Raw genomic sequence first — 21,669 nt, 5'->3', positions numbered from 1 at the left:
TTTTTAAACAATACAGGGGGATTACAGCCTGAATCTAAAGTGTGAGCAATGCAGGGGGCCAGTTAATCACAGTACTGATACCATTTAAATCTTACACAAAGGTAAGCCATCAAAGCAGCCAGACAGGTGGGGGGGCCACACAGAGGGGGGTCGCGGACCACATGCAGACAGCATGCTCTAAATAATTCCCATACCCAGCCTATAGCCTGTGCATTTATTTATTTCATTAATCATATAATGTAGCATGTGAGGAGAATCAGATACCATATCATTCATCTAACTGTCATCTAAGACAATGTAATCTTTATTTAATGTTTTATTTATTGCTATATGACTAGATTCTAAGAATGAACAGCAACCATTACTGGATCCTACTCCATTTTACTATATATATATATGATCTAGACGGTATGACAAAGGTCATTTGGCTCCAACTGAATTTGACCCCAATGTGTTGTGTTATCAGGGTCTAAGGCTGTAAGCACCACTAGGGCAGGGACTGATGTGAATAAGAAATAATCTACGTAAGGTGCTGAGTAAATCTGTTATCTCTATACTGCATAGGTAAATAAATTTATTCCAAAACTGCATTTATTGTAATATGTGTCAAATTGCCTGCACCAATTAAAAACCATAAATATGCATAGGTATATTTTTTTCAAGCGTTCATTTAGAGTTTATGCAGTTAGAGCCACTGAATTTGACCTACATAACATCTTCCTTTTTAACTTAGGGTGACGCAGAGCAGCAGAAGACTGCAGTAAAAGAGCATCTACAGAAAATGAAAAGAGAGCGCACATACATTATGCAAACCAAGAGAGACAGGCAAGTGAATAGAACCGTAAAGAGCAGAAGGAAAGTGGAACAGAAAACTGTGGCAGGGGCACTGTATGCCAGGCTTCTTGAACTGTGAGGCTTACTTACATTCTGATAAACCCGGGAACACTAACTCTTGTTCTTTTTCGCAGAAACCTGATCTAATGTAACAGTCACCTCTTCTACTGCACTAAAATTTCTAGGGCTACAGATCTTAGTAGTAATGTTTCAGATGCCTGAGACCTGGACGGTTTTACTACTTTATAATTAATCAAGTAATTCACTATTATTGGCTGATTTTCAAAAATCAGTTTGAAAAAGTTAAAAAAGATGAAAAGTTTGATTACAATGTAATTGTGATTATTAGGTATTTTTACTTATTTATTTAATTTTCAAGAAACATTCAGTGACATTTCTCATACATAAAATGCACCAAGAAGAATTAAGACTTTTTTACAATGTTTGCTAAAGCTTCCCCTTCATAGTAAAAAAACAAATGGACAAGCTAAAGAGTGTAGTACGTGGCTTAGAAGAATACAATTCAGTAATGCATGTAAGTTTTATATCTTTAGTGCTTGCTAATAGTGTCTTTCTCACAAACAGGAACACAACCAGCTTCAGAGAGCTGCTGAATCCAGTGCTGACAAAGAATGAGCGAGAAGATGGGAGTATGGGTCTGAGAGGGGCAGAAGGGTTGTGAGGGATTGAAGAGTATGCTATAGGTGTGGAATGACTGAGTTATGGATGTAAAAAGGTTTTGCCTTGATATGCCTAAAGCAGTTTTGTGGTAAATACGAATGATTCAATAAAAGCAGGTATCACCAGAAACAGTTTTTTTATTTAATTGGTTATTTTATTGGTTTAAAATGTTCTAAAATTTCAATTTTGTTTCAAAGCATCCTGCAAGATGAATAACATATTACCCAAACTCTTGCTAACAATAGCTCTCTCTAAAGTAGAAAACCATTCAAATGTTGTCCATACTGTTGTATGTACAGGTATGGGACCTATTATTCAGAATGTTGAAGACCTGGCATTTCTGGATAAGGGGTCTTTCCATAATTTGTGACATACAATACCTGAAAAACAGCCCTAGAAGCTCCCTCTGCTTCTCTAAGATAGTAGCTGCCATTTTAGCTTAGTCTTAGTAGATTCTGTGCTGCAGCTGGAGCTGCTAGTAGCTCAGATTACACAGCACAGTTGGGAGGGGGAGCAAATTCTGATGGGAGGGGGGGTGAATTCTGATGGGATCGGAGTAGGCGAAAGGAGTGGGAGATGGAGAGAGGAGCAAACTAAGAAGAAACCGACTCCTACCCTGAAGAATTTTTCTGAGAGAAGGAAGTCTCACTGAAGAACATGTGTACACAAAAGAAGAAAAGAAATCATGTGTTTCTTTTGATCAAGGCAGCATTTCTGTGAGTGCTTATGGTTGTATTTACATAATACATTACTTAGTTTTTTCCTTTCCTTCTCTAAGATACCTGCCTTATTGGTTGTTATATATTTTAATGGGGCAGAAGTGTGGATGCTAGCAGAGATAATCTGAACATGATATTTTATGAGAGCTATGACTAACTAAAATGTACTGATCCCCAGGAGTGTGGCATCATCCCTATGACAAAGCTGTGTGCCTTAACCTTCCTGGTACATGTAGTGTGACCTGTGCTCAGAGAAAAAAGTGCCCATTTATGTACAATAGAGGTTTAGATCTCTCTCTAAAGGTCCCCATACACGTCAAGATTCACTCGATTGGCGAGATCGCCAAACGAGCAGATCTTCACCCGAGATCCCCACCTACGGGTGGGCGATATCAGGGAGCGTGTAGGCTAATTCTGGGGCCAAACAATCAAATTATATTGGCGGCAATGGGGCAGTCGGTTCAGGGACCTCATCAATGAGCCGATGCGGTCCCCGACCCGACTGAATCTTTTAACCTGGCCGATCGATATCTGGCCAATTTCAGGCCAGATATCGGTCGGGCAGGCCCATTGTTTCTGCCCCTACACGGGCCGATAAGCTGCCAAATTGGCCCAATGGAACGAGATCGGCAGCTATAATCGGCCCGTGTATGGAGACCTTTACTCATTCACCCTATCCCACTGGACACATTTTAAGAAGAGGGTCAATACTGACACTCAGCCCGACTTAATAACATACTTCATTTTTAACCTATGAATTTATCGCAGCCGGCTATAAGGCTTTGCTGATACTGTAAAAAAAAACATGTCTATGGATGCTAGTATCTCTTCCTACAATCCAGTCTGAATGTGAGATTCTGATGGATTTGAAGAATGCCACAACTATAGTACAGCTAATGGGATATGAATAGGCTAACTAGCTGGATATGCCACATATGGATAGATTTCACATCTAGTACACCGACACTCATTATTTTTCCTGTGAACCAGATAAAATCTTTTTACAACAAAATATCTGCAGAGAATTTTATTGCTAATGGCCTTTCCAGAAAAGGTATTCAATTTTATTCTACAAGACCATGTCCAGAGGATTCCTCTCCAATGGGATACCGTTCTTCCGATAGAATGTATCAGTCACAACACAGTAGCGCCCAAAGAATGGGTACTGACTGGTATAAATGTTTCCTGAAAAAGAGAGACTGCCTGTTATTTTTTAGGCACTTGTCAACATTGTCTAACAATACCTACACTGTGTTTGCAGTGACAGGTAGATATAATTCCTCTATATTATTCCACTCAGAAACTGCACATGGGGAGCTCTGGGTAGATTTGGAGGTTTCTCTACCAATGTCAGATGATATTTTTCAATCATATTTGTCTATATAACAAATAATGGGAAATGCCATATGATTTTAAACTATACTAAATCTAATCTTATATACATGGACAATGGCAGGCTCCAATGCAACTTTTGTAACCTAAAACCTGGATCTGCCCTGACAAAACAGTTTGCCAAGGGCCACATCATTTGGATTTCACAAAAGCTGGCCCATGCATAGTCAGTTAGGAAGAAACAGAGAAATATGCGTTTGCTAAAAACTATGATATACACACTGACAAATATTTTAGAGACAAACACATGGTAGCACTGGCAATTATAAGCAATGTTGTTAAACTTAAGGTCAGTATGACTCAAAAAGAAACATTAGACAATCAGGATTCAATACTTACCCAGTTTCCACCCATAAGTAGAGTTGGTTGTTATTGGAAAGGAATACTTATCTTCTGGCTTTATACAATACCTTGCTTGTAGGTAGCGATATCTCCCATCTTTTTCCCTGGATGTACCATAATAGAGAAGGCCAAGTGTACAGGGACTGGCTGGTCTCATTTCAGCAGCCATGTTGGTGGATTCCTTTTCATCAGCTTCCTTAGCCCTCCCAGGATGATGAAAGTGCTCCTTCTTGCTTAATTCAGCAGAAGGCAGGATGCTCTGGTCAGCTATGGCTGGCAGTTTAAAACTTTGCTTGCACTTGGGCTTCCTTTGCTGTACTTGCAAACGCTTCCCATACCTACTGCACCAGTTGACTTTTGCCTGAATCTCTTTCCCATAGGCTTCCTTCAAGAACTCTTGCTGTTGAGTAGTCAAGCTGAATTCTCGAACCATTTTGCTATGTTTTCCTAAAGAATTTCTATGTGGGATTAAGGAAGTATCTACTGTTAGTAAGCATTAAAGTTTAAGATTAATGGGCAGAACAAAGAGCAAAAAGAGGACAAAGTATTATCCTGATAAAGATTACCCAGTGACACAACGCAAACCAGGTAATATCATTTTACAGAGGCATCTATGGTTATATCTGTAAGAGCTTTCCAGGAGATGCAAAAAAGGCCAAACAAGATACACAGTAAAACTGACAGACAACCCAATGGGTTAAAATACTTGACATTTTAGCCGTACAAGGTAAGTAAGCAGTTAGATGTGGTAGATACCCTTACCGGTTAAATTATTCAGGATTTTAAAATCAGCTCAGAACTGTTATGCCGATCATGTGACCATTCAAAAGGCAGACTGACCTTTTATGTTACCTTCCACGTTGTTCCTGCAGAAAAGGACAGTAGATCTGGACTTTGATTCTCAGATGCCCAATGTTGGAGTTAAATGAAAGTCTTGGGGAAGCTCTGCTACACTTAAAGCAATGTTCCCACCTCACTGTACAACTTTCTGAACTGCCTTTCATACACAGACTGGCTTAGTTAATATTTTCTTTGTGTCACAGATGGCTGAATGGGATATGGTGAAGCAGCTCCACGCTACCTGACTTCCCTAAGGGTTACCATAGAGAAAACATAACTCTGACAAAATATAAATCCTCAGCCTCCTGCTGTCTAATGAAGTGGAATATAAAGCAGCAGTCAGGGAGGTTTCACTTAGACAAGAGGGTTAAATTTGATGGACGCATGTCTTCTTCAACTTCATTTGCTATGTTATTATGTTACAGAACAGTCGATAATGTAGCCATCTGTACTTTATATAACAACAGTTTATGCCATGGGACAGAGAATTACAAAGGTTATTCCTATTAATAATTATAGTAGTAACATATTTAGTACATAGTTAGAACTGGGGGAGGGGGGGAAGGTACGTATGTTTTGTTGCTGTTTCCACTGGAGTTAGCAACAAACTGAAAACTTTTAATGCACTATTGGCAATTTGAGGTAGGTCTACAATCTTTTTTTGCATTAAGTCAGCAACCAACATTTAGGGGCATATTTACTAAAACTCTATTATTTCTAATTTTTTAATTTCAAAATTCGACTAAACTCATTTCTGACATTTACTAAAAAAATTATATGAAAACTCTGTGCAAGAAAAAGTCACAGAAACTGAGATTTTAGAAGAGTTTAGAATTGTCACACCAAAACCTCTACTTGATGCCAAAAAAAACAGCATCAAGAATCTGAAACCTCTAAAGTTTTGTGACATGAGAAAGGGAAGGGACCTATTCCATTGACTTCTACATGATCTTGAGAAGTTTTAGCTGGCGAGTCAGGGGCCTAGTTAAAGAGAAAGCTGATAGATTTGGGATTCAGGAGCTATATGGAGCGCAGTGGGGTACTGACAAGGGTTGCCGGAGTCCAGAAAGGAAGGTGTAAAAATCCTAAAATGTGAGCAGTGATTGGAGCAGATCAGGGCTTAAGTGTATGAGCTGGGGGGAAACATTAGACAAGTACAAAATTGTAGCACCAGCCCCAGCCTCAGCTGGTGTTTTACTGGCTAGACAAGAGAAATACTGGCCAAGTGGCAACCCTTGCTACATGAATGCATTCATTAGTCACCAAAGATTATAATGCAAGTTATACTACATGCATTTATAAAACTGATCCATTTGTCAAAAAAGAGCTAGGGCCAAATGATCGAATGAAAATGGCGCATATATGGGCCGTTGGAATAAGGACAACATTAACAAGCCGATGTGGTCCCCATCGGAGGTGCCCATACACTGGCAAATAAACTCGCAAATCGATCTGAAGGACCCGAATCATTAGCTGAAATCGGCTCATTTATGGCCACTAGTGATGATCAAATCTTTTTCACCAGCATGGATTCGCAGCGAATTTACGTATTTCACCGTTGGTGAATTGTTTCGAGAAACTTCAGTGAAAATTTGCAGTGGAGAAATTCACCATGCGTAAATTTTTTTGCTGCGCGTCAAAAAAGTGCGAGCGACAAAAGAGATGCGGACCACATAAAAAATCGTGCAACAAATGCGTTTTGCGAATTTTATGACAAAGCAAAACGGGACAGATTTGCTCATTACTAATGCCCACCTTGAAAAATCTAGCGAGCAGCCGGAGAATTACAGAACTGTCATCAATTTCATGTTTCCTTTGTACCCTCTAGTGGTCATATATGCATACTGCTGGTGAACTGCTTGTTTGGTGCCTTACAGGTTACTTTGCTAGATGGCGCTTGGGCGGAAGGTCTGCACATCTGGGCTCTAATGCCATTTTTGCTCTATGTTAAGTCACTGTCATAGGGCAGGCACCTAGGTACTGTGCATACAGCATATAGCCCCACCAGGAGCAAGCATGCAAATAAAGTGTCTGAACAGCAACTGCACTAACTGTGGGTGAGCTGTAGCCTGTAGAGTATTCCATAAAAATATAAATTTAAAAAAAAATTACCTTTCTTACCAGAATTTCTTCTGCTTTGCAGGCAAATGAAAATAGGGTCTCCTCATCTGAAATGCATTCCAAGGTCAGACTGGTCCAGCAAAAAAAATCCAAGGGGCCCTATTAATCACTGTCTAACTACCTGACCAAAACATTTGACTCCTTTGTCAGAAAACAGAATATTTAAAGATGACATACGCTCCACTGAGGAATGCAAGACCATCTTAGGGATTTCAGTTAAACATAGGATGTAAAACAGCATGGGAGACAGAGAGAAAAGAAAATATGGTTGTATGGGTGAAGTAACGATTTAAATCTATCCATTTTCTGTGGTTATCTTTCTGTGCATATTTGTGATGCAGTTGATTACTGGATTTTCTTTGATCTGCAATATCAAAATTTAGGCACTAGTGGTTCTGAACCTAGTTCACTTCATGAAAAATGAGAATGGGACTCATTTTATGGTAGAATTACGTTTGGTACATATAAGAACTTGCTAATGGGCATCATAGGCCTTATACCTACTGCCATCTAGGAAAGAAATTACACCTTTTTTTTAAATAAGCTATCAACATGCAAAAAATAAAAACGTTTTATCATGTATCTGGAGATAAATAACCATCTCCATATAGATATCCTTACTATGAAACCTGAAAAATCTGCCTGAAAGCTGCTGGAATGTGGTGATGTTTGTTGTATAAACATAGGGAAATAGGGAGATCAGTACAACTCAGCACTGTTTTGTACACATACTTTGCTTTGCATGAAAACAAGCAATTCTTTGGGAACTCACCCCAGCCTCTGTAAAACAGGTTCATATCAGCTCAAACACAAGACGGAAATGGCATAACGTCTTTAGGCTTCATGAAATCGCTTACCTTGGCAAATTGGAGAGACTATTTATTAGAGATATAAAGTATTATAGGGGTCATTTATGTATATTATGAGCAAAAGTGAGCACTAAGAGGTGCCAGAACACGTACCTTAGGACTCATGCACAGAGCACTTCTATCCAGTGTCCTGCTGCACTCTGCACCTCACTCCAGTTATAAAAATCCAGTGCAAAGTGCAGGGCACAGCTTTGGCAGGCGCAGGCCAGCCCTGTCTCCCTCACTTCTCCCTAATGTGCATGTCTAAATATGATGGGATGCTAAATCTATTGCACTTTTATATCAGCACCACAGACTCTACGTTTGCCAGAACATAAAGAGTTAGAATTAAACTAGATTGACTTGCAGCAGCAGTTGGGGCTGGCAATCACAGCTGCACACATAAAAATTGGTCCATTTTTAAATGACACACATCTAGCATAACAACACCTTTAACATTTTTACTACAGCCACCTAAACTACGAGTCGGGTGGCTGATGAAGGACTGGTTATATTTTAGTTGCTTAGATCGATTCCAATGGCTTCATACACACAAGCAATTTTTCTGCAAATAACCAATAAAAATGAAACAGAGTTTTTATAGTTCTATGATGATAGATTGTTTTTTATTAGGGAAAATATCACAACTGCAATTACATGGCAAACACATATGAAACGTCTTGGTCTTGCACTGTTAATGTGTGCTGCATTCACAGATTTACCACAATGATATACAAGCGTTTAAGAAAGAAACGTTTTGTTCCATAGCACACTTGTCTCTATTCAAAAGCATTTATAGCAGCCAGTGTAGACATGTACACACATTTGAAGTAAGCTGCTAAACACTGACCTCATAGTAGCCATGATCAACATTTAAATAAATTTAAATATTCTCTTAATTTTAAATAGTTTATTTCTCAGCAAAAGCAATATGGAGACATGTCAGGATAATACAGACTAGAAAGGGGGCAGAGCAAATCAACTGGGAAGTTGCAGAAATAACACACAGCATGGAAACACAAATTAGGGGAGACTAATTTAATTTCACAATAAACATTTAAGACTTTGCTGCTACACATAAGCAGCATTATTTCAGATGGGAAAGGGAGATTGGCTATGACCAACAGAAGGAATCCAGCCTCTCAGCAGATCCCAGCAGGAGCTCAAAAGTCTCCTGAGTTACCGCAAGTCTTCTGCTGTAAACATTCCCTTGGCTCTGCGCAGTATAGAGTCCTTGGTTGCATCATACGGATGTTCTTTTGAAGGGATCTCGAGTACTGCAGGAATGGAGACAGTGTGCGCGTCAATTGCATGACGGATCATCTCTGCAATGAACTGATTGATCAAAATAATCCCAATATCATCACGATTTAGAAAACTTCTGCAAAAATTGTAGATAGAAAAGACCCATTACAGAAGTAAACAAACAGTAAAAAGAATAAGAGCACAATTTCAAACTTATGTTAAACATGTGATCTACATGTCTACTTGTTAATAACATATACTACTAGGTTAAGAAATGAGAAAAACAAAACCAACATAATAGCACAGTGGTATGTTGTGTAAACATACACTGGATATAAAAATAACCTATGTTAAAACATGAAGATTAGTGAAATAATTAAACAGTTATTTATAAGGCTTTTCTTTGCTTGTGTGCACAGCAGTTGGGATGGTAGATCTCTCCCAGGATACTCTATGAGAAAACAAATGTTGAGAGTAAGAGGGGCTGTGTTCACTGAGGTTGGAAAAAGCCAGTACAGGTGTTGGCATTGATGAGTATCACATGTGGCATCTGCAGTTTAAGTAAAAGCAGTATTTTCCTGTCTATGTAATTGCAAAGAATAACCAACAGGTCCTGTTGTATTTATTATACTTCCCCAATGAGGTGAGGCTCAAATGTTGCCAGAACAAGAAAGACCACTAAAGTACAATATTTAGAAGAGTTGCTTTGCTCAAACATTGATGATAAGAGAACAGGCTGTTTTATTAAATGGGCAAATGGCCTAGGGGCCGTCAGGACAGACATTTTATCTGCTATAAATTTTGAGGCATCCCCCTGAAATAGCAGTAGTTTTAATCCACCGGGAGATAACATTTATACATTCTCTATAAAAGATAGACCGTTTCATGTTATATTTTGTTTTCCCATTTTGTATTGTACTATGGTTTATCTGCTCCCATGGCCCTTAGCTCAGAGAGGTGCAGCTGGACCTCAATTATGCATTGGGAAACATAGACCATCTCTTTATTGTTTGACTTATTATATCCTAGATTACCTGCTTAAATACTATCACCAATGTACTGAGATGGCTGCAGGGGGGGGCTACAAATGAGATATTGCCCTGGATCCACTGACACCTTAAAAAGGTGAAAATTGAAAAAACCCTTATGTTTTGTACTAAAGACTGATGTGCCCATGTAGCTGCATGTGACAGAAGTGTTAGAAATAAAGAGATAAGACGTATGCACCTCTATAGATAGGTGTAACATGAGCACAGCAGATACATGGCAGAAAAAAAACAGCATTTTACTGGAGTCCGTTCTACAAGTGACTTCCTATGATTTGGTGAAACAATTCAGCTGTGCTTAGTACAGGCAAGTTACAGGCATGTGCGGGATATGCACTCTAGAAAGAAATGTACAAACCACTGCCTGGTCGCTTGGGTAATAAGACCCTGGCAACCAGATAACTGCTAAAATACCAAACTGAAGAGCTGCTGAGAAAATAAAAGAAATAAAACATGAAGACCAACTGCAAATAGTTTAAAGGCAAATGACCTCTTTAATTAAAGCCCAATACAAATGCTGGGGCGCTGATGGGAAAGGCACAGAACACTGACAAATGCAGTTTGGGCTGTTGCTACAAATTCCACCAAAAGCTGCTCCATGCAGTCACTCAGGTTTACAGTAAATAAACACGCTGTACCCTACACATTGCAGCCATGGGAACTGGATCAGTCCTGTAAGGTCAGGTCCCATAATGCCCACAAAGAGGAAGAATGAGGCTCCATACACTAAAGGTCATGGGGGGGGCTCAATAGCAATGCACCACAAAATATTCTTAGGCACATCTAAGCTACTCTAATAGTTACTCTAAGCGGCCATTACATCTAATTAATCGCACAGGGAGATGTGGCCAAATAACTATCATCCTTCAAATCCCAGCATCCCCTGCTAGACCCATGCGAGTGCCTACACATGCCTGTCTGTGGCGGATCATCACGCTACCCCATTTATTCACCAGAAAGACACTTATCCCTCACCTGAACGTTTCTTCGATCTCTGTTACGCTCGTCTCCTTCTCCACCACCAAAAAATTAGGTTTTCGGTTCTTGTTCAGCTCACCGATTCCACCAAGAAGAAAGCCGGTGCAGGTGTCCTCGTCCCCGATAACCGCTATCAGCTTGCCCCGAGCTAGACCCCCTGCCATCTTCTATGTAACACACTTGTACCCAGACTCTACGGTACAGAACCGAATGTCACTGCTTCAAGCACAGTCTCCGCCCGTTATCACCTGACTAGGAAAACCTGTCACATGACTAATACGTCACGCCCCATACACTACTGTATCAACTGAGCTGTAGGTGGGCGTGTCCTACTAATGCAGCTTTATGCCCGGTCTACGGTTGAAAGTGGAATCAACTTTCATCTTAAAACCCTGTGGGTGATACTAAGCCTATAGGGTACACAATATAATGCGATTTTTTTTTAGGTTCGATACTGCATTTCCTTCCCAGAATTCCTTGCGCTTTCCAGCTTTATTGAAACGTTACAATAGTGACAGGCGAAGGATGGGCGCTTTGCTTCTTTAGCGTAAATTAACTCAGCAACTTCTTTATTCCTAAATTTCTGAACTCCTTGGGGCAGAAATCAAACCGTCTTCCTGAATGCAAATGTTGAGTCAGAAGTTTTTCCACACTCTGTTCTTATGTTTTTTTTTAATCCACAATGGTATTTTTAGAAAGAATAGAAAGCTTTTCACCTAAAACCCGAGATCCCTATTGCATTAATAATGCCTTGGAGGCCACTTGTAGTTGCACAGCAGTGTTTTAAGCAAACACCTTTCACAGCACAAAAATATTTGATTTAATGCCTAACTAAAACTTAATTCCAAGCAACTTTGCAATAGACATTCATATTTGTAATGGTTTTATAGTTATTTGTATATATAATTGCTATTAAAAGCAGTGTCTGCCTGTCCTTTCTATTCTCTGTCCTGGGGGCTCTTGTATTTGAAACAATGGAACACAAGGCAGGACACTGACAGACCTGACTTGCTAGAGGAGCCTGTCACTTGCAACATTATTTAAAAAGTAACAACCAGGAGTTCAGCAAATGTTGCTTTTTATTACAATTACATTTACACATAACTTTTAAAGCACTAATATTTTTTAATAAATTGATATTATAAAGTTGCATAGCATTATGCTTTCTTTTATTAGGCAGAAGAAAAGGCTAATAAAGAGTTAATCTCAAGCTGCAGGCATACCTTCAGTTCTCTCAATAGTGCCCTTAAGTCTCCCCATATTTCTCCCTTTCAGATGATCGGAAGCCTCATAGGGAAAAAAAAGCTTAGCATTGTCTATTTTAGTAGCCTTGACAAGTAGCTGCTACTAGTAGCTCTGTGTGTCTTCACCCTTAGGGCTCTGGCACACGGGGAGATTAGTCGCCCGCGGCAAAGCTCCCTGTTCGCGGGCGACTAATCTCCCCGAGTTGCCTACCCCTGCCATCCCACCGGCGAACATGTAAGTCGCCGGCGGGATGGCAGACGTGGCGGGGCGATTTCAAGAAATCGCCGAAAAAGATACTGCTGAGCCGCAAATTGGAGTGATATCACCCCCCCAAGCAGCTGATCAGCAGAACAATAGGAAGGTAGCAAGATAGTAGCTCCCAGTAGATATCAGAATAGCACTCAATAGTAAGAAATCCAAGTCCGGCTTGGGACTCCTCCAGTTACATGGGAGTAGTACAAACCTGAAAGCAGTTCTAATGTGTAGTGCTGGCCCCTTCTGAAAGCTCAGACTCAGGCACAATGCACTGAGATGGCCTACACACCAATATTACAACTGAAAAAAAAATACATAATGTATGTTGGTTCAAGAAAAAAATGTTGATGATAGAGTGAATTAGTTGCTGTGTAAACAATGTAATTTAGAAATGAAAAGTATACAATAGAAATCATGACAGTATCCCTTTAAGGCTACAAAAGCAACACTGTCTTCAAAAATAAAATACATTTTCCCCAACCTTTTAAAAGGCACTAAATTTGCCCAGGAGCAGTAACCCATGGCAACCAATAAGATGTTTGCTTTTAAACAGGTGACAAGTAAATGCCTCCTGCTGATTGGTTGCTATTAGTTACCACACTGTTACTAAACTTAGGGGCTGATTTACTTACCCACGAACGGGTCGAATGGAGTCCGATTGCGTTTTTTTCGTAATGATCGGTATTTTGCGATTTTTTCGTATGTTTTGCGATTTTTTCGGATTCTTTACAAATTTTTCGTTACCAATACGATTTTTGCGTAAAAACGCGAGTTTTCGTATCCATTACGAAAGTTGCGTAAAAAGTTGCGCATTTTTCGTAGCGTTAAAACTTACGCGAAAAATTCGCAACTTTTCGCGTAAGTTTTAACGCTACGAAAAATGCGCAACTTTTTACGCAACTTTCGTAATGGATACGAAAAACTCGCGTTTTTACGCAAAAATCGTATTGGTAACGAAAAATTCGTAAAGAATCCGAAAAAATCGCAAAACATACGAAAAAGTCGCAAAATGTTCGTTTTCAAGTCCGAACTTTTCCAATTCGGGTCGGATTCGTGGGTTAGTAAATCAGCCCCTTAGTGTCTTTTATTACATAACCCCATTTGAGTTTACAAAATTTATTTTGTGTTTCAAAATGTGCTGAGTACAAACAGTCCTCCTTAAATGTCAGCCTGAAACACAATATTCTTAAGAAAAGAATGAGCAGTAAGTGGACCTTCAAAGTTTACAGAAAATTTAGGGTATAAGTGCTGTTGCTGTTACATAGTTACATAGGGTTGAAAAAAGACCAGAGTCCATCAAGTTCAACCCTTCCAAGTAAACCCAGCACACACAAACCTATACTTACCAATCTATACACTCACATACATAAACTATATATACAACCACTAATACTAACTAGATATTAGTATCACAATAGCGTTGGATACTGTGCTTGTTCAAGAACTCATCCAGGCCCCTTATAAAGGCATTAACAGAATCTGCCATTACCACATCTCTAGGAAGGGCATTCCACAACCTCACTGCCCTCACCGTGAAAAACCACCTACGCTGCTTCAAATGGAAGCTCCTTTCCTCTAATCTAAAGGGGTGGCTTCTGGTGCATTGATTGTTTTTATGGGAAAACACAACACTCCCTATCTGCCTATAATCCCCTCTAATGTACTTGTACAGAGTAATCATGTCCCCTCGCAAGCGCCTCTTTTCCAGAGAAAACAACCCAACCTGTGCTTTAAGGAAAACTTTTAGGAGCATGTGTGATAAATATGGCCCTTAATTGTTCAGCTTTTTTTTATTTGCTGTTATTTTAGATGAAATGGCAAGCATAGTAAATGTGATGATGCTTGCACTCCACTTCATTATTAAATATATTTTGAAATAGGTGCTTGGTAATGAAAATAAATAGCAATTTTTTGGTAATTTCTCTACCTGTAGAAAATGTCTTTACTTGGAAGAACAATCTCAATCCCTATTTTCTTATTGTATTTGTCAAATGTCAAATGGAAATGTGTGATACTATTTGCAAGTTTTTACCTTAATTTAGTAAAGGTGTTCTTGCAGAATGTTGCCATTTCTTTAGCAGCCATTGTCCATTCCCTCATTCACATGAATCCTTTTTCCCTGTCAGTCTATGTGAGGTCTGCTAATCTTATGGCTCTGGAGTGTCTCCAGGGCAGGCACAGTCTACCACCTCAACCTCTTATTTTGTCAGTTTTAAGTAGAGGGGATTTAATTTCAAAATTAGAATTTTTGAGTTATAATCACTTAAGCCAGGCCCATCAACTTTTTGTTTTAGGGGTATAGACACAATATCTAAATCATTTAGGGTGGAGACCACTGTTGTATGCTTCTGCAATGGGAAAACTTTTAGATTCATAAACTTAACACTGTATTGCCTAGGGTGATGAATATTGTTCATATTTGCCAAAAGATGCGTGATAAATTATATGGTTTTAATTAATGGAACACATTTTTAATTATAGGTATTATTTATGTCTTTCTCGCCTCTAAGTGGCACAGCGATATCTTAACTGTGGGATTTCCTCTACCTGATGTATGAACTTTTTATGGCTGCTGGGTGTATCCTTGGGTAAGTCTATTTATTCTCTGTGGGGTCAATATGGAATAAAGACACACACATATTTGGTGTAAGTCTCCAGAATGCAGCAGAAGAAAGACATCAAACTCACATTTGCAATACATTTTTATTTTATGTTTTTGGATGCACCAATTAAAAGATCTCTAACAAATAACCACAGACATTTTAAGGCCTGTGCAACGCAGTCACATGGCAAAGGTCCACACGACCTTGACTCTTTATCACAGTGCTTCGACAACCAATCATATTCTTTGAGACTGGCCATATCAGGGGTCAAGGGATCAATATGTATATAGCTTTAATGTTTTAATTAACAAATATATATTTTGCACAAGAAAGATAAATTATAAAAAAAAATAAAAACCTGGATCAGTAGCCTTAGTTTCTTCCATTTGAATCAAGACAATTCAGATTTTATGATATTTAATATAATTGTATTTCATTCTCTTCAGAAATGAGAAAGCATTCTATTTTGGAAAGTGACTGGCCCTGGGATAAGTATTATTCTACATTTGCTCAGTTTTTTTAGAAATCACCCTGCTCCTTCTAGCTGCAATTTTTGTGCATCTGCTATATTAATATTTTATAATGACAAGATAGAAATGAGGAATATAAGGAGAACAAATAACCAAATGTGTGTAAATAAAGTAATGAAATAATACTGGACATAAAGCAGCTATGTGCTGTATTACAAGGAGTTTCACTGTGTAGATGATTCCAGTGATCAGCAGTAACCTGCTATGATGATCCCTTGACCTCTAATACCTCCTTTTAATCATTTAACTCAAACCCCCCACCCAACAATAGAAAAAAACACAAAAAGCGCATATAAAACACAACAGGTAGCGACATTATAAAATAAAACACCAGCCGGAATATAAAGAAACATTTTGTAAAAAGCAAAATGGGCATTGTGGCTAATGTGCATGCTTGTTGCCCTCCTCTCCTTGTGCCATGCTTCTGGCATCTCTACTGTGCCTGCATGCTGTAGGAGAGTTCTCAGGTTATATGTGCAAAGGCACTTAGTGAAATTATGGTATTTTGCTATTACAGTTTGTTTGTTTTTTTTGTTCAGTGCATTTGCATTAAAAAAAATAAGTGTCCTGTCCTTCAATGGCACATGGGTTGGCTCCCTGCGTTGCCACCCCAATTTAAGGGAATATTTAACTGTCTCAAGGGACAGCAACTTGAAATGGACTCCCAGGGACATTCTGGTCACCCCACTTGACGATCAAGATGTAGTCCCCTTTATCTTTAACAGTGTAGGTCACATTGTACAGTCGGTTTCCCATGTGCTTTACATACACCTCCTCACAGGGGGTCTTTGGCCCATGCACTCCTACCATTAGCATGTTGGTGCCTGTAAAATACAAATCAATAGTCAGTAGGTGAATATTTATCCATTATACAGCTATCAATTCATTCCCATCCCAAAATAAATAAGAATAAATAAACCTAAAATTTTCTGATACACTGCAAAAGCTATATTGGTAATTATAATAATCTGAAATCAAATGACTGTCTCTCTTAAGAGCACCTGAATTAAAATAAGAACTCATTCGATAACATATGAAATCTTTTTAACTCTTGAATTTCTGATATAAAATGGATTTTTATTTTTTGTGTTACCAGCTTTGCTGCAGTCCACAGTGAATGTGTTTTTCTGTCCCACAAAGGCTTTAGACAGGCCAGGTCCACGGGATACCACTTTGGAAGCATCTGATGAGAATTTAGGTGCTGTCATTGCATATCCTCCAACAGATGCAGAGGATTTGGTGACAGTTTCCACCAACACTGTGGAGGTTTCATGAAGGCTGTGACCACCTGACAGACGTACACCTGCAAAAGGATAAAAAACAAAGTCGGTAAGAAACCAGCATGGTTTTGACCATGTATACTCAATTACAAAGTTATTATAATAAGTGTTATACTAGAGCTCACACTCACACTCATTTCGACCCGTTCATGGGTAAGTAAATCAGCCCCTTAGTATAGCACATTTTGCGGCACATCTCTAGGCTGTTCATCTCATTCCCTGCCAATCACTTGCTAATGAGACCCTGAGGTAACTATCTCTAATGCGCTAACAGGCCAACTATAGACACGGACTACACCAGTGAAAAAATTAATCACAATAGTTCATCTTTCTGAACTAAGACCGGCCAGGACATCAGCAGTGACGTCTGTAGTAAACAGGCCGATCTAGTACAATATCCAAATGATTATGCCAAAATGGAACATACTATGAGAAGCCATGAAACATAGATATCAGTTTAGATCCACCAGGCACCTTAAATTTACTGAATTTTCTGAATGTCCATTTCATATAATTTTGTCAGTATGGTTAGTATTAGAAAATCACTTGTTTACACATCTCAAAATGTGTGCAGAATGTTGTTAGGCCTCTGTCCATGAGACTCTGCTATTAGCAATATGTGTGTTACCAGAAAACCCACAAGTCCTTTATTGGTGTAAATTAAATTATTGCTTTATGTGTATACATTACTGTACATTACTAAAATCCATAAGGAGGAAAAACTACCATGTAAGTGTTTGATTCCCAAATCTGCCATTTGCATTGTTCTGTAGTTCATTTATAAAAATCTATAAAAACTGAAGTGGGCAGCATAACCAAATAATTAGCAATGTTTTCCATTTTTTTAATTCAACAAGCTTTAATTAAAATGGCCCAATAACACACTAAGAAATTTATTTTTTTTCACGCACCTGTCACTCTGGCCTTAAATGGACTTCCTACAATGTGTTGTGGGCCTCCATATTTGATGGAAATCAAGTAGTTTCCAGGGGCCATTGGTGTGTATGAGACTTTATATCCCTCAGGGGAATCCTGACAGTCTAGTTTCACTTTAGAAGGTCCATCAATAGTAACAGAGAGGGATCCAGCTCCAGCATTTAGAGTACTTACAATGAACTCAGAGGGTCTACCTGTAGAGGAGACATGTCAAAGAGACCAACGATAAAGATCTTATTGCTGTATTTGCAGCAATCTGTTATAGTGCAAGTGCAAAGGTTACTCATAGAAATGTGCTCACAAAGGACATTAACATTAATATTCATAGCATTACAAATCAATATAGAAGAAAGAAATCATATCCAAAAACAATGTCCAGTCATATAAGTATTTTAGACTTTAAATGATTTTAATATGCTTAAAATGTTACCTGTGACTCCACCCTCCAGTCCAAGCCCATAAGCTGTAACAAGACCAGGGTCGCCTGCTTGACTTTGTTCTCCCACACGAATCTTGAAGGGACTGCCTGGTATGTGGCGCCCATTAAATTTAACATCAATGGAGTGCACACCATTTTCCCGTGGAATGAAACGGATTGAGTACTTATCTAGAGAAAATGGAGTTCAAAGGAGCATAGGTAAATGATGTGGGCATACAAAGCATCATTTTAATCAAATATGTCCTTGGGTATCCATCTTACCACTATCAACTTCTGATACATAACACTCCTCAACCATTCCTGATGGGGTGTGAACCTTGGCATCTATCACTCCACGGGCTCCATTCAGTTGTACAGCAAATGAAGCTGGTTGATTAACAATTATTCCAGTCTCCTGTCGATAAAAATGGTTACATTAGATAGCATGAACAAGCATTTTAGCAAACTCTATCTTATTTATCTGCTCCCACACTTTTTATTTATTTATAATATATAATATAATTCATTTATGAAAATATTTTGCATCAGTAGTTGAAAAAATGGGTACACAAATATACCTTTCTACTCACTAACAAAATTGCTATTAGCATTCTATGCACCAATATGGCTGTTGCTCCTACTTTCAATGAGGTGCAATGTGCAGTCATTCTAGTGCACAGGAGCCCTATATTTTACAGCTGCTTTGAGCAGGAGATAAGTACAGTTCATCCTTTACATCTATATGTCTATAGATGTGTTAGCTTAATTATGCACAGTTTTCTTGACACATACACTCCATAATGCATACATTGCCGGCACTGGAATTTGTGTCTGCATTTATGAAACCTGCCTATATTTTGCACTGGAATTATAATGGAATTCCAGGAAAATGTTGCATGGGTGCTCTAATAATTGCATTTTGCACTCATTTAGTAAATGACCTTTTATGTCAAACAGATAACTATACAATACTTTTCATGTCAACAACTGATGAATGTCTCAATAATAGCACAAACACATACGCACCTGTAGGCTGGTGACTGTCAGTCTCCGGGCATCATCAGAACGGGAAGCCACAGGTACTACAAAGGGGCTGTCTGGAATGTGCTCATCATTAAATTTGATGGAAACCTCATAATCACCTGTACAGATACAAAAGTTACAGGCCATCAATAAACCAAGTTTCTTTCCTTGTCTGAATACATTTTATTTTAAGGAAGGTGTTATGATAAAGTAATAGATTCAGTAAATCATAGATATTTGGTGAACATTATCTGTACAAGAGAAACTAAAACAATCTAGGACAATGATTTGTTTCCATTTTCTGGTTTATAATCTTGCTAGAAGCAGATTTTGTATAAATAGGACTTCGATAGGAACCTGCCTGACACTGCTAGTAATGGCAGTATATAGTGTGAAAATTTTCTAATTTGCATTTTCAGATTGAATTGTGGTGTTGGGCAGCTCTTATTGAAAACAAATTATGTGCCATATTTAAAAGTATATCTTTGTAGGCATGAAGGGACATATATTTTTCATTTTAATAGATATTGGTTACAAATTCTTTGCTGGATCGTGTTTGCAAGCACTCACAGTGCACCTGTTTCAGAGCACTCGTGTTGTGGGAATGAGAAGGACATGGGTCTGTATTCTGTATAATCAAATAATTTGATTGGTTTACCCACTGCCAGTTCCTTCAACTAACCTGCTTCTTGTACAATGTAAGACACTCCACAGGATCCATCCTTTCGATCTTCAAAAGTGATCTCTGCTTTGCTTGGACCTTCTACTGCTATTGATAGACCTCCAGCTCCTGCCTCTCGTGTCCAGATGCTGAATTCAGCTTTAAGAATGAAGGGATAATTTCTTTAAACTCATTATACTTACATTTAGGCTTGTATTGTAACAACTACAATCAATCCCCTTTAATTGCTTCTTCACCTTCCACTGTCTTACCTGGTACACCTGCAACTCCTCTTTCCAGGCCGGGGCCTCCAGCCCTGACTTTATGGGCGCCTCCCTCTCCCATAGGCCCAACAGTGAACTGGAAGGGACTACCAGGAACATGCTGGCCACGGTACTTGACGCTAACTGTGTGAGCACCCATCTCCTGTGGCACAAAACGCACACTGTATGTGTTATCTTCACCATCAATTATTTCAGCGTCTGCTGTTTGTCCAGAGGGGCTTGTTACTTGGGCTGTCATTTCCTGGGCACCAGCCTCTCCTAGATAGAAAAGTGATATAGTACAGTTTTAAAAGTGCTTGGACTAGGCTCAGAAGAAAAGTACATGCACAATGTTACATTGAAAATACTGCACAAAGACCACATTTTTTGTAGGCACCAGTGAAAAGTTCTTACATAAAAGTACTTGAAATTATTTATCAAATTGCCTGCAAGTTGAAAGGATACTTGGAAACATATGTGGTAGTGTTCTGAAACCTTATCTGATTTCTTGATATAGTGGCAGTGGGTAAATGCAAGTAGGTTCTTAGGTTACTATACTTTGTCATACAGAGGAAAATTTAGGTTAACAGATACAATAAATTCTCATTTCTAATTTTAATATTAGTATTGTGTTCTTGAGAAGCACTCACCTTCCTGCCTTGTGATGCTGCCAAATGTTCCTAGGCTTTCCCGACCCAGAAACTCTCCAAACACATTATGGAAAGGATCACCGCCAACCTGTGTAGATTCCTCCACACGCACTTCGCGCTTTGTCTCACCTCCTCGGGTCTTACTGATCTCTGTGCGCTCTGTACGAGTGTATGTGTGGCTGCTACGTGTAAAGGTGCGAGTTAAACGTTCTTGAGCTGATACCATCTGGAACCAATTGCCTAAATTAAGAAAGACAAATTGGAAGAGTGAGAAGAGCAATAATAATAAAGGATTCCTTATCAATGAATATCAACAAAAATCTTGTTTGTGACTTCAACAATGTTGACCATTTTTATTTGCAGTGAAAATATTCCATATTATGAAATAGAAAACCAAAAATTGTGATAATGTGGCATTTATGGCTATAATTATATCATAGTATTTGACAGTGCAATACAGCCCAAGCACCTGTTAAATGATGGGTGCCAGCACAGTGATCTTCCTGCCAAAATTCATGAACTGCTTGCCAAATATTGTGCAAAGCCCAACATGTGTTGTTTTCCATCAAGGCGCAGGAAGCAGATTTCCTTTGCACAATTTATGGTCAGTATCTTACATTGGAAGAACCAACTGTATTTGGCTTATTTATTAATTTTCGACTATGTGAATTTGAGCATTTTTTTCTAATTCGAATAAACAAAAAACTTGAATGCTTATTTATTAATATGGTAAACTCAAGTTTTCGAGGTTTCAAACAA

The 21,669-nt window shown here is 38.8% G+C and overlaps 4 protein-coding genes across 9 annotated transcripts in view; 1 reads left to right on the top strand and 3 right to left on the bottom strand.

Moving 5' to 3' along the window:
* LOC100491312 overlaps nt 1-1,740 on the top strand; it is a 30,300-nt gene extending 28,560 nt beyond the window's left edge. Inside the window, exons 24-25 of the mRNA XM_031899089.1 lie at nt 734-825; nt 1,420-1,740. Of these exons, the coding sequence (XP_031754949.1) occupies nt 734-825; nt 1,420-1,516 (189 nt within the window). The 3' untranslated portion in view covers nt 1,517-1,740. The remainder of the gene's footprint in view (nt 1-733; nt 826-1,419) is intronic.
* Nucleotides 1,741-3,246: 1,506 nt separating this feature from the next.
* Nucleotides 3,247-4,987, bottom strand: atp6v1fnb (ATP6V1F neighbor). 3 transcript variants are annotated; one of them, XM_031899087.1, is made up of 3 exons: nt 4,821-4,987; nt 3,966-4,426; nt 3,247-3,419 (listed from the first exon to the last, which is right to left on the bottom strand). In XM_031899087.1, the coding sequence occupies exons 1-3, from the start codon at nt 4,970-4,972 to the stop codon at nt 3,304-3,306; spliced, it is 729 nt and encodes a 242-aa protein (XP_031754947.1). In that variant the 5' UTR covers nt 4,973-4,987; the 3' UTR covers nt 3,247-3,303. The 3 variants fall into 3 exon arrangements, with proteins under 3 accessions (XP_031754947.1, XP_031754948.1, XP_012815674.1); XM_031899088.1 differs by having other exon boundaries at nt 4,809-4,957; XM_012960220.3 differs by having other exon boundaries at nt 4,731-4,956.
* Nucleotides 4,988-8,372: 3,385 nt separating this feature from the next.
* atp6v1f (ATPase, H+ transporting, lysosomal 14kDa, V1 subunit F) lies at nt 8,373-11,277 on the bottom strand. The gene is made up of 2 exons (NM_001004928.1): nt 11,044-11,277; nt 8,373-9,158 (listed from the first exon to the last, which is right to left on the bottom strand). Exons 1-2 carry the CDS (start codon nt 11,208-11,210, stop codon nt 8,957-8,959), a joined length of 369 nt encoding a protein of 122 aa, NP_001004928.1. The 5' UTR covers nt 11,211-11,277; the 3' UTR covers nt 8,373-8,956.
* Nucleotides 11,278-15,230: 3,953 nt separating this feature from the next.
* Nucleotides 15,231-21,669, bottom strand: part of flnc (filamin C) — a 54,966-nt gene continuing 48,527 nt past the window's right edge. For all 4 annotated transcript variants that reach the window (XM_031899084.1, XM_031899085.1, XM_002931838.5 and 1 more), the window contains 9 exons: nt 20,911-21,150; nt 20,270-20,539; nt 20,019-20,156; nt 19,340-19,455; nt 18,596-18,728; nt 18,326-18,502; nt 17,871-18,089; nt 16,773-16,982; nt 15,231-16,503 (listed from right to left, as the gene is read on the bottom strand). In XM_031899084.1, the coding sequence (XP_031754944.1) occupies nt 16,316-16,503; nt 16,773-16,982; nt 17,871-18,089; nt 18,326-18,502; nt 18,596-18,728; nt 19,340-19,455; nt 20,019-20,156; nt 20,270-20,539; nt 20,911-21,150 (1,691 nt within the window). In that variant the 3' untranslated portion in view covers nt 15,231-16,315. The remainder of the gene's footprint in view (nt 16,504-16,772; nt 16,983-17,870; nt 18,090-18,325; nt 18,503-18,595; nt 18,729-19,339; nt 19,456-20,018; nt 20,157-20,269; nt 20,540-20,910; nt 21,151-21,669) is intronic.

Source organism: Xenopus tropicalis, chromosome 3, assembly GCF_000004195.4.
Source record: "Xenopus tropicalis strain Nigerian chromosome 3, UCB_Xtro_10.0, whole genome shotgun sequence".
In the NCBI taxonomy this organism is placed as follows: domain Eukaryota; kingdom Metazoa; phylum Chordata; class Amphibia; order Anura; family Pipidae; genus Xenopus; species Xenopus tropicalis.
This window is presented reverse-complemented; position numbering and strand designations above follow the sequence as displayed.

What these genes read in the sequence shown, in the direction of transcription:
- atp6v1fnb (XM_031899087.1), bottom strand. Translation starts at nt 4,972, where the DNA reads ATGAAAGGCAGTTCAGAAAGTTGTACAGTGAGGTGGGAACATTGCTTT. An exon ending in CTGCAGGAACAACGTGGAAG is followed by an intron (nt 4,427 to 4,820) that starts GTAACATAAAAG and finishes AATCCCACATAG; the next exon opens with AAATTCTTTAGGAAAACATA. An exon ending in TACTTATGGGTGGAAACTGG is followed by an intron (nt 3,420 to 3,965) that starts GTAAGTATTGAA and finishes TCTCTTTTTCAG; the next exon opens with GAAACATTTATACCAGTCAG.
- atp6v1f (NM_001004928.1), bottom strand. Translation starts at nt 11,210, where the DNA reads ATGGCAGGGGGTCTAGCTCGGGGCAAGCTGATAGCGGTTATCGGGGAC. An exon ending in GAGATCGAAGAAACGTTCAG is followed by an intron (nt 9,159 to 11,043) that starts GTGAGGGATAAG and finishes CAATTTTTGCAG; the next exon opens with AAGTTTTCTAAATCGTGATG.